General features: G+C 38.1%; 1 protein-coding gene across 2 annotated transcripts in view; it reads left to right on the top strand.

Moving 5' to 3' along the window:
- The window catches only part of OSBPL10 (oxysterol binding protein like 10), a 122,739-nt gene that overhangs the window by 41,941 nt on the left and 68,743 nt on the right, over positions 1–12,055 (top strand). For both annotated transcript variants that reach the window (XM_059818634.1, XM_059818635.1), the window contains exon 4: positions 8,320–8,511. In XM_059818634.1, the coding sequence (XP_059674617.1) occupies positions 8,320–8,511 (192 nt within the window). The remainder of the gene's footprint in view (positions 1–8,319; positions 8,512–12,055) is intronic.

The following is a 12,055-nucleotide window of genomic DNA, read 5'->3' as shown; positions in this document are numbered from 1 at the left end:
TTGACAAAAATCTGTGTTTTTGGATTTTGTTAAATTAGCCCTACTATTGATAGGACTATCATGACGTGATTTGTTACTCTACTTGTAGCAGGGCTGGATCTCTCTCTTCCCCCCCTTTCCCCATACTTCGAGGGCTGTAGTAAGTGATAACAGCAAATTGTCTGTCTCTCATAGTGCTGTCACAAACATGCAGATAGATACTTACGTGTTTTAAGTTTCCGGAGTTTGAGCAGAATCCAGTCTCTGTCTCTGCTGGGAACATGCATGTTTCTGCATCTGGAAAGCTGGAGCCAGCTTCTTCTACAGCTTAAACTCACTTTTTTCACAGGAAGAACGAGAGACAGAAATTTCTAGCTATTTTTTAGGAGTCGTACAGGAGGTGGAATGGGAAGTGTAAAATATGCAGTGAGGGGTATGTTTTGTCTTATGCAAGTGGGATATAGGTGAACTGGGGAGGAACAACAATGGGATAACCAGGCAAGCAGTGGGAAGGTTCCCAAGAATACCGGTGAAGCAACTCTTAGCTACAGGTCTTTTATATCAGAGAGAGAACACGTTTTTGAAATCTTGAATAGATATTATTGGAAGGAGATTCATAGGAAAACATGAGAATTTGGAGAATGTTTTTCAAAGCTGAATCTATGTCACTATTTCTGTGAAATATTCATAGGAGAGCATTTCTTCTTTCTGCACTGGGTCTGGATCAGCACTGGTTTCCTTTCTTTTTCAGAGCTACTGACTGCTTCAGAATACTACTGTATGTCTTGCTGTCCTTGCTGTCTTTAGAGCTTCATTTGGGGACTGTAGCGGTGGAGGAGATTAAGCAGAGCAGTGATTAAAAAAGAAAAAAGTAAAAAAAAAAAAAAAAAAAAGTTGTAAACTAATGACTAAACTTAGTTGCATTCTAATGAATGGTCCAAAGGTGAGCTATAAAGGTAACAAGTGGATGTAACACAAGCTAAATCTGTCACTTTGTTTTAATTAAATTTTACATCTTAATGATAAAAATGCAGTAAAAGGATAATGTTCTCTGGCAAATAAGTCCCCTGCTGTAAGATAGTCTTAATGTTCTTGGTATTCCCATACAAGTCTCATTTCTCTTAATTACAGATTGCTCAACCTCCACAGAGTGCCAAATCACACTGTATTGGAAGAAGTCTTCTATGTCTGGATAGGATTCCTGGTTTTTTTAGACTATTCTAAGTGAATATTATTGTACAATAAGTTTTAATTAAAGCATTTGTCAGATTGGAATTCAGTGATATAAAATGCTTCCAAGAAGTAGGCTTATGCATAATTTTTGTGGTAACTTCGAAGAATAATTTTAGGTCCATAAATTGTCAGAAGCTTGTTAGTTCTTCTGTTTCATACTGCTTTTTTCTTGACTGTTTAATGATGGTGGCTGTAAAAGCAGTAGTAAAAACAAACACATGGGTTTTTATACCAGCTCTTAATTCCAACATATGGATCAGTTGCTGGATTGGCATATAACCCTTGTATTTCTCAGTGTGCATCACGAACATGGCAGGGAACAGAAACCTTTATCTTGTGAAGTAACTTCCGTCTTAAATTGTGCTCAGATGGTAACTTTCAGCTTAGGTTTGTGCTAGAATAAGGAGGTAGACTCCTTTGTTCCAGCTTCTGGTCTGGAGTTGCACAAGTGAGCTGCTAAAAATTGGATGGTGTGGTTTCATGTTTCAGCTGAACTCATCTGCTGATTCCCTGCAGCTGTAAATGGCGGTACAATTCCCTTTCTCCTGCTGCCACCCTTTGTGTGGGCTCTGTTGTGTTTCTGGTCCTGTGGTAGCTTGGGCATCAGAACCAGAAAAAACGGCATCCTACTAAAAAGGGCTTAGTTACCTGACCAGATCACTGAGGAATCGGATGAGCACTGATGTAGAGGAAGCTGGACTCTGCTTCCAGCAGCCCCATGTGTTGTCTTCCTCCTGGAGGGAGGATGGCTGAAATGAATCTAGCTAAAAGCTAACCTTTCTCTGGTTTAGTCTGAGGCATAGTATTTAAAACTAAGTCCACCTGATGACTGCATGCCTCTGTGAAGGACTGTCTTGCTCTTTTTCCCCTCAAGCAGTGCTCCTGGTGCCTGTTATAACCATCATCCAGCCCTTTGGAAAGGTTGTTTGGGAAGCTAAGTCAGCAAAAAATTCTGTACGTTTGTCTACATCTCTGTTTCTCTTCTGCTTTAACTCCCTGGAGTGGCTCTCCATGAGGTCACATGGGCCTCAGAGCCAGCGTGGAGAGATGGTGGAGAAAAAAGTCCAAACCTGCCCCTTTCAGTGACAACTGCAGTAGCAGTTCAGCTGTAATGTGAAACAGCACCTGTAGTAATACCTGAAAGTTTGAGGTCAACACTTTTATCAAATCATTATGAGGAGATGTGCAATTTTTCTCCACAGCTGGAAGAATGGCTATCATAGATCTTTGGTTGCCCTTCTTCAGTTTTATCGGGCTTCTTCTTACCTTATTAATGAATGGCCACAGATATACCTTTAAATTTCTAAATGAGCTATTCACTGGGTATTTTTAACATCTGCATGATAACTGTTTCCATAAAGCCAGATGAGTGAAAGTTTGAAGTCTTTGTGAGTGTTGTTTTGGTTCTTTTATGCGTATCAAACCTCTTTTCCTTTTGAACAAGTTCACTCTTCCTTCCTCTGATATGCTTGTCTGCTTCCTCCTCTCATCCCTGACCTATAAAAGTCAACTAAAGAATGGTGCTTAGGAAATCCTTACAGTGGTGAGGCTGAGAAGGAAGCAGTGCTTGGCTGTAGATATGTCTGTGACACCTTTTTTCCTCCCTTTGGAAGCTGCATGAAGATAAGAGTTGCTCACAGCTCTCTGCTTTCAGAATCCTTCTACAGAAATGGAAAAAAATTCCATTTAGGACTGAACATGAGCTTGCTCAAATGATTCTTGACAAAGAAAAGATTTTATAATGGAATGATTATCATAGTGTCTTGCTTAAAAGCAGATGCATATATTGCCTTACTGAAGATGATGAAGCACTATAACATTCTGGCAGAAAAGTTAGCACCATAGATGGTGCTTTACACAAATGTGCAAAGCATATCGTAAGCTGGTCCCTTTGCAACGCTGAAGTTTGGATGTTATGTAGATTCAGTCACTTGCATTTTAATATTTGTGAATGATCATGATGTAAAATAAACAGATCTCTTGTCCGTAATTTTCTTTTTTCAGTGTTTGTTTACTTAGGATGCATTGAAAAAGAAGTAGACGGGGATTAAAATACTGAATGGTGGTGTCTCAAAATCGTAATTACTTTCTGATAGCATGTGACTTCTCATTGCTCTAAAGCTGCATGCAGGGATTGTTTCTGTGCTATATATATGCAGAGGAGTAAAGGAATGTCATCTCAGTATTTATTATTCTGTAGGAAAAAATCTGTGGCACAGTGCCTGTGAAAATGATGATTATCAGCCATAAACAGATATGACAATTCACTTCAGAAATTAGTTTACTGATCTCTGGAACATTGCATTTACTTTACAAAGTAAACAAAACTGTTTGCTTCTGGTAAATGGTGAAAAACACTTCAGCTTCTTTGTGAGCAGGAAGGGCAATCTCCAGGGAGAATGAGTCATGAAAACATTAGTATAGTTGGAACTTACCGTTCTACAACTACATTATTTTAATTGTTAGGATTTTTGATATCCAAATGGAAGCATTCATTATATTGCTTTTTTGTCTTGGAGATGGGCAGTCTACTAAAATAAAAATCTTAACCCAAATCTATGTTAGCTAAGCATACTTTAGCTAGCTTTAGGTCATAAAACCAAGATGAACACAAGTTACAAATTAATCTTTTATTAGCTTCTTTATTATTCTTTTATTAGTTTCATTTTTTTACCAGGCAAACTGTTGGAGCAATGATGAAGTGTAGCCTCAGGAAAAAATTTGTAATCCTTTCGGGATGCTTCAGCCTGTAGATTTCTTGACTCATTATTGGCACCAAGCATTACTAATCGTTGAAGAGCTTATGTCTTCCTTTCATCAGACTTTTCACTATCTTTTTATTTGTTTATTTGTAAACCAGAAAGCAGTAGGACCAAAGAAACGAGATATGATGGTAGTTAGAGGGGCAGATCAGTCATACCAGCAGCTCTAGGGGGAAGAGCAGGGGATTAGAAATAAAGATCCATCAGTTACTGTCATTGCTTTGATTTCCTTGGAGAGTGATTTTAATGACTGTTGTAGTATGTTGTGTAATTAGAGTGCGTTTAGCTGTGGAAAGCATCACATAGGTTTAACATTTTAACAAAATTGGAAAATTTTTGCACAGCAGTATATCAGTGCAAAAGAGATCCTTGTCATTCCCAGTGTTTAATCTGAAGAACTTCTGAGAAAGAGGAGTCAAGTATTTGGCTGGGACATAGGTGTTGACAATGTGTTTTAAAATTCAAAAGTGCATAAGGGGCTGAGTGTGTAGTTCCTGGAGAGGCCTCTTCTGGCGGTGTCAGGAAGAAGCTGTCAGAAGAAACTAGCTGCTGTCTCTGTCTCCTTGGATGGAGCAGGCACAGTGCTCTGCTGCTGTTCTCTGTGGCATTGAGGAGTGGAGCCCCACTTCAAAAGGTTTTGAGTGGTTGTGGAAGCTGCCTCCTGCAGACATTCACCCATGCTTTGTGTGTGACTGCGTTGTAAGTTGGAATTTTTTACATTTATCATGGGACCTTGCCTAGGGATAGCTTCATAAGGAGCCAGAGGTTCTGGTTCTGAGCTCATTTAGGGTTTGTATGTTACAGATGTCCTCTAAAGAATAATCCCAAATTAGTTGCTAGATGACTTGTGTGGTGGGCTGGTGGAGTTTTCTGGCACACTGGTTGGAAACATTGGGTCACTAGATGGATGAAGGGTATAAAGGGACGAAGAGGTGAGGAAAACGTGCTTATAGACCTGTAGGAGCCATTCAAACCAATGTATTTGGCTCTGGTATTTGGCACAGACTGTGGCTGTATATGCTAATTCAAGTTTGCCAATCTTCCTGACTTGCTAGGTTGCATAGGATTGATGACTCTTGCCCTGAGAATGGAAGGAGAGGACCCTAGGAGAGGCTCACTGACAGAGGTGATCTCTCCCTGGGGATCACATAGCACTATTGTAGGGCAAGGCATGCAGCTGAATGTCAGGCATGCCAGACAGGGTGATGTGGTCAGCCCTGGCCAGGCTATGAACTTGTGTACGTAGAGATTTGAGCTTGCCTAGTGTCACTGTAGCAGGACAGCCTTCTTGAGCACCTTCCACTACTGAAACTATAGATGGGCTGTTCTTCCTGATTTTCTCTCCTGCTCATATGATTCCTGATTTTTCTCTCCTGCTCAAATGATTCCCAAACTCTATGCCCTAAATGACTGTCCACCGACATTTGCTGTGAGCTGCCACATGCCTTTGCAAAACTTAATGGAAAGCCATCTTAAACGCACTGTGGTCCCACAGACTGTTTATTCTGCCTCAAGTCACAGTTTAGGAGTGTAGTTGATGTAGCCCAGTGACTTGCTGTGATATGAACTAGAGCAAATCTTGCAGGGAAAAAAAATCTAATCTGGATTGAGAGACTCCTAAAATGATAGGCATATCTGTTTCTTGGAAATGCGTTCATTATTTATTTGTGATACAAAGCCAGTTAAAAAAATTACAGCTAGCTAGCAGCGTTTGTACTAATAGTCCACTTCAAATTTATGACTCCCAGGCATAAATGGAGTTTGGTGAAAGGCGTATCGTGTTAGGTGACACGATGGGAGAAAATGCAACGTGTGAGCTGCAGTCAAGGTGTCTGTTGTGATCCATGGGTCAGCTGCAGATAGTTCACTGCAGTTTGAAACACTGTCTTGAGGAAAAATAGCATTGAATTGCCAAATAATATAAATGATATAGATATTAACTTAGAATATATGTGCATTTCAGTTTATGAACATATCTCTCAAAATGTGCAGGTTAAATTAGATTATTTTGGCAGCTGTTCTTTCTGAAAGCTAAGTGCCTCCTAGAATTCCTTCCTGATTCTGTATTTAAACAGAAACTGTGCATGGATTTTTCCATATTTGTTTTATGTTACTTTTGTTATTTGCAGATCTATAACTCCCCTCCCCCCCCCCCCCCCCCCAAGAAAATCATAACATAATAAAACTTCACTTCTCAGAGAATATTGTTTTCTTTCAAGTGAAGCTAATGGCTAAATTCACTGTTTTACATTGCTGCTGTTTATCTGAGTTTTAGGATCAGTTTAGCTATATGAATGTAGCAGTTGTGTGTTTTTAATATCATGATCGCATGATACTCGAAGGTCAGCGATTCTCAGAAGATCTCATTCTAAAAACAAAATAACTTTTATTAAACTGGAAGATAAGTTGATGTTATGCTGAAAAAAAATGAAATTGTTCTTCCTCTGCGCCCTAAATTTAGTTTAGAAGTATTCTGATGCTAGTCAATTTAAAAAAGAAACATCAGTAAGTATATTCTGCTATTATATACTAGGGATAGCCTTTTTCTGTGAAACTTCAATTTAAGAAAGGAAATTTAATTGCACCCAGTTTCCCTCATCCCCTTCCTTCTCCCAACTACCTTTTCCTCTGGCTCTTATTTTAATTGTAGTTATGTCTAAGCAATGCTCTTTTAAATGGAAGATGAATTAAAAACCTAGCAACCTTCTGTGCCCTTCTGACAAATTCCACCTCCTGTGCTTTTTTTTTGCCTTAGAGTCAAATCCAGTTTTAATGCAATTGTGAATTATCAGCCAGGATGGATAGTTCTTGAATGTCTGATTCTACAGATGCTTATTATTATAATGTTATTAGTCATGAGAGTAAAGAATATATTCGTTGCAAAACCAGTCAGACCATCGTTCTTGAAAGTGTTTGTAAATGTAAGTCCAGACCAATGGAATAATGCTTATTTCTATGAGTATAGCAGCTCTTTGCACACTTTCAAATGCCTCAAAATGTCTGAAATCTAGTTTTGTGGGGGGGTGGAGAGGGATCCTGTAACTTATTTCACTTGTCCTTCTTGGCAGTGCCAGATAATCTGCCTTGTCATTTACAGTCAGTGTAGTGGTAACATGATGCCTGACTTGTAATTCCAATGCTAGTTGGAACCTGTCTGCCTTGGATTTAAAGTCTTTTAATGAAATTGCCACAGAATTGCAAAGTTTGACCTGTAAGGCATAAGAAGAGAGATCGTACCCAAGTAGTATTTTTGTGCACTTGCCACCAGACTCAGGAATAGTACCCCATGTTGACGGTCTTAGCAATGTTGAAGGCTGCCATCATTACTTGTGCAGGGTTTGTAGGAGAGGTGAAATGGTATTTCACCCGTAGGGCTGTATATTTACCTCACTTTCTTAAAGTGCTACTAAACGTCACTCTCTGAAGTGGTTTGTGTTTCATGAAGTAAGAATTACTCTGTTTCAGTTTTAACCTTACAGATGCAATCAACAGTTCAAATAGAACCGAAAAGCTCTTTTACGTTGCAGTTTTATATATGATGTGCCACGGTGCTCTAGTGCACATCTGAGCTTGACTGAGAATTGCCATCCTAAACACTTTCAGGAAAACTTGGGTTTGATGGCTGCAGAAAACAAACCAAGATGGCAGCACTGTCAAACAGTTAGATAAGAACAGAGAAAGTGCTTGAATGTTCAGTGTGATTTTATAGGTTGTATGTTAAGAGTATTCACACTGCAGATACTGTTGGATATTTATTTCTGGGCCTTTTTGCATTACATCCCAAGCTTAATCAAAAATGTGTTGACTCTTCAAGCCATATTTTGTTTTAAATGTTAATGTTTAATTGGTGTGTGGATTGGCCTTGCCAAAATTGCAGCTCCGCTAATGTTGAAAACAACACTGCACTGTTTCAGAAATTCATCAGGTGAAAGCATTAAGATTTTTTTCTTCCTTGCTGTTCATACCAATTTGGTGAATTATAGGTCAATGGCTTAATAAAAAATATTTGTGTTGGCATTGTTACTACTCTGTCTGCAAAATCCTCCCTAATCTTTCCTTAAAAGCATGGTTGTAAGAACTTAGCAGCATGTTAATGTGTAGGAGTTTGTGAAGATTTTTGCGAAGGCCAATTTCGGACAGTCCAGGAGACAAAGGCAATAGCCACAATGTTTCCAAGCAGATCCCTGCTGAGCAATGCAGATGGTTCAGAAGGAATAAATCAGTCCTGAGTGTAGTTACACCTCCAGATTTAGGTTTGTGAGGAAGGCAGAGCAGCACAAATCTAGAGCCTGAATGGTAAATTATTCACCTGTGTAAAGGTCGCTAATATCATTGCTTGTTCTAGGGCATTTCATCCTCGCGAAGTAGAAGCTCATCTCTGCTGCCGCCTGGGACTGTTAATTCTGCATCTCCTAGTGGCCAGAAACATATGAATCAAAGTGGACCAACTGTTGTAACCATCACACATCACAAATCACCTGCAGCTGCTCGAAGAGCGAAGAGCCAGCGTTCTGGTCAACTCCATGAAGTCAGAGAGGTAAGATAGCAAAACAGCAGATTTTTATCTAACTTCTAAATGCTTATTTTGCTTTAGAATAAGAAATCAAGTCTGACAAGTTAACAGTTCTCTTTGTTTCCTACTTTGTTTAACTGCTTTGTTTTGAACCCCTCACTAAGCAAAAAGTGATCTTTAGTTCAGCTTGAAGTCTGGTGTATACAGGCGCTTTTATGCTGATGTTAAAATTAGCTTGTGCACATTCTTAAAGGAGGAAGTAGGTTGGCCACAGCTCCCAGACTTTGCAGTGGTGTTGCAGTGCTGGAGGAACGTCTTTTTTTGTGCTGCATGCCACAAAACCTTTCAGATTGGAAGGAGGGCCCTGAAGCATTTAAATATAACTAGAAAAAAAAACTTGAATAAGTCTGATGAATGAATGTGAAAGAAGGCACAGCTCCCCACACTCAGCAGTTTGTTTCTATATGGCTGTAGTCTTAACTTTGTTGTCAAGTTTCTGTTACTGGCCTTGTGATGGAAGAATGCTTTGTTGGCATAAAACACATGAAAAGCAAACAAAAAATGTTTCTTTCAAAGTGTGTTTACCAGGGTTTAAGAAGTGTAACTCGTATACGGATTTAAGTCTGTCTTCCAGACAACAAAAATAGTACAGAGTTTTAAGCTTAAATAGTATGGCAGACTTTCACAGAACTCACTTCCATCTTTCTTTCATCCCTTGTTATTTTTTTGCTTTGTCTGACTTTCTTGCTATAATAGTGCCTTTGTAGGTCACCCTCCCACCCCTTCTACCAAAGAAACTGTTGGCAGCCTAGCTGCTTTAAAGCATTGTTTTATCACGTGGGTTTAAAATATCTGAAGTTGCAATCTCAAGAGTCTCCTTTAAGTTTATGCTCCCTAAATGTTTTATAAATATAGACCTTTCATATTAAGAATAAATTCTTAGCGTGTGCTCACAATGAAGACTCATATTACACATCCTGATGAAGAATGCTTGTTTTTATCCTAGTAACATTAAAAGTGAAAACTTCCTGTGTATCCTCTATTATATTAACAGTAGTCATTCCTTGTTCTGAAGAGCGCGCTGTCTGAAAGTCACCCTCATTTTCTTTACATTTTAGAAAACACACATATGTTTGTTTTGATGAGAGTATCTTGTCTTTGCCTACCAGTCATTTCGCCCAAGTTGTTTCTACCTTACTAAGTGTATTTGCTCTCATAGGTTGAATTCAGAGTGCACCTTAAACCTCTTAATAAAATAAACAGTGGGAGCTGTTGCAGCTTTGTTAAATGAAGCTGGGTAGGGCTGAAGGAAATTTAAAAGAGAGAATTAGTATATGTGCTGATCAAAGTAAGTTGGGAAGAGAAAAAGTCAACAGTTGCAAAGAACTACATGTGGGAAGGAAGAAATATATACTAGCCTATAGTAAAACAGAGAATGAGTGGCTAGGTATCATCCCTGCAGAAAAGGCCTGGGGGTTGCTGACTCATTTGTTTGCAGTGTATTGCAATGTGGTGTCATTTCAAAGAGGTAAATATTACAGGATTTTAGTCTGTAATCATGGAAGATAATTATTTTGCTACATTTGATGTGAGTGATATCTCAGCTGCAGCACCAAATCCTGTTAGAACAACTTAGAGGGCTGCAATAAAAAAAAAATCTTTGAACATTGAACATATGATAATGATTGAAGGTTAAAAGAAATGAGTGTTTTTCAGGGAGGGAAAATGGTACTAAGATAAAGAATGCATAGGAAGATTTTATAAGGAGGTGTGTGAACTTTACCTTTTTGTGTATTGGATTTTTTGCGTGTGTGCCTCTTCTTAAAGAAGAGCATATTAGTGGAAAAATTCTCTTTTCCAGTCTCATGTAAAAAGTGGCTGCTTGACTGATCTTGTTTCCATCTTGTGAAGGATAAGTCTGTTTTTCCAGATTAAGGAAGCAGGCAGATCACATTTCAATGTCATGCTCTGTGCATTTCCTTCTCCCCCCTTTTCCAGAGTGAATGCAATAGACTTGGGTATATGCTGCCTGTTTTTTCAGGGAATATTCTTGTTCCCTATATGAGTCAATGGTGGCTGTTAGATATACCCCCCCTTGTTAAATTTATGAATAAGGAGATGGTTCCAGAGGCCTTCACAAAAGTGCACATAAATCTGTTCTAGTCCTTTTTTTTTAATCTGAAGTAAGGAGAAATAGGAACTAAAAGTACAATAAGAGAGAGTTAATCCCCTCCTCAACACCCAAATCTTTGCTTTTCACTTGGAAGTTGTTTGGTATGATTTGGATGAAGGACTATAGATCTGTGTTAGTGTTTCCTTTATAGAATGAGAATGAATTCCCATTCTCTTATAGAACGAAGCTTTGACATGCAAATAAGCTTTTTTTATTGTACTATAAATAGGACTACATTAACTAATTTTACATCTTGTAAAATACAGTAGTTGAATCAATGCAAGGAGTTGATATGCTTCTGGAAAATGAGAAGCAGCATGTATTTTTTAAATTTTAAACCGATGTTATGGTAATACTACAATATTATATGTGAGATCTGTGAAAAACAGGAAGGCTGCAAAAGGGGCAATCCTCACTTGGGACGTATTGTCCAAGCTAGTGAAGACCATGTCCCTGGGAATTGCTGAACTTGAAATTGCTACTCAATTCTGGACCAGTTTTTCTTGATTTGGCCATGTTATTTAGAAACAGTTAAGTGTATCTCCATGTTGCAAATAGGACAAAATGTATTCCTATATTTGACATAATGTAATGATATTTGGTAGTACTTGGTTGTTCTTTTTCCCCCTTTTTCCTTTGGTAGTAAAAATAAACAACATATTTTTTCCTTCTGTTGTTTGTCCTGGCTGATTTAAATTTTTTTAGACAGCATAGAGAATTTTAGTGTAAAACTAACATTATAGCAAAAAGGTCTATTTAGCACCAAACTGATGTGCAAAATTCTATAAAGGTAGTAAAAGCAACTGCGTAGGTCTCCGAAATGACACATGTAATAAGTGTCTCTGTTGTGAAATTAGAACTTCACCTTTTTTCAAATTTTGTTAAGTTAAAATTCAGCATGAATATGGAGCTTTTGATTGCTATAAAAACTTTACTTTTGATACTTAAGCTACTTTTATATAGCACTGAATTGAAAAGGAGCACAGGAGCATTACTTTTCATCATAATGTAATTTTTTTTGTTTGAAATAATATTGTTCTCTTAAATTAGATTTTTGCTTATATTAACTTGATGTTAATAGTTCAGTCTGTACTGATTTATGGAGTGTTATGTCAAAACAAAAATTCACTGTACATTCATTTGAGAGAGCTGATCTGTTATGTGTTGCATTTTATGCAGAAGTACTCGAGATCCTACCTCTTTATTTGGTCCATAACTTATCATTAAAGGCGTGCTTTCAACTGGTTGTTTTTTTTTTAGTAAGTGATTTTATGGTAATGTAAGTGTGTGTGGTCTTGAAATTGAATTCAGTTTTTTAAACTATGTGTATTATTATCCTCTTAGCAATTTGCAATAAGGGTTATGCTTGCAGAATCCTTTACTGCAGGTGGATAA

The sequence above is a fragment of the Gavia stellata genome, chromosome 6, assembly GCF_030936135.1.
Source record: "Gavia stellata isolate bGavSte3 chromosome 6, bGavSte3.hap2, whole genome shotgun sequence".
NCBI classification, from domain to species: domain Eukaryota; kingdom Metazoa; phylum Chordata; class Aves; order Gaviiformes; family Gaviidae; genus Gavia; species Gavia stellata.
Note: the sequence above shows the minus strand (reverse complement) of the source record. Positions and strands in the feature narration are given on the sequence as shown.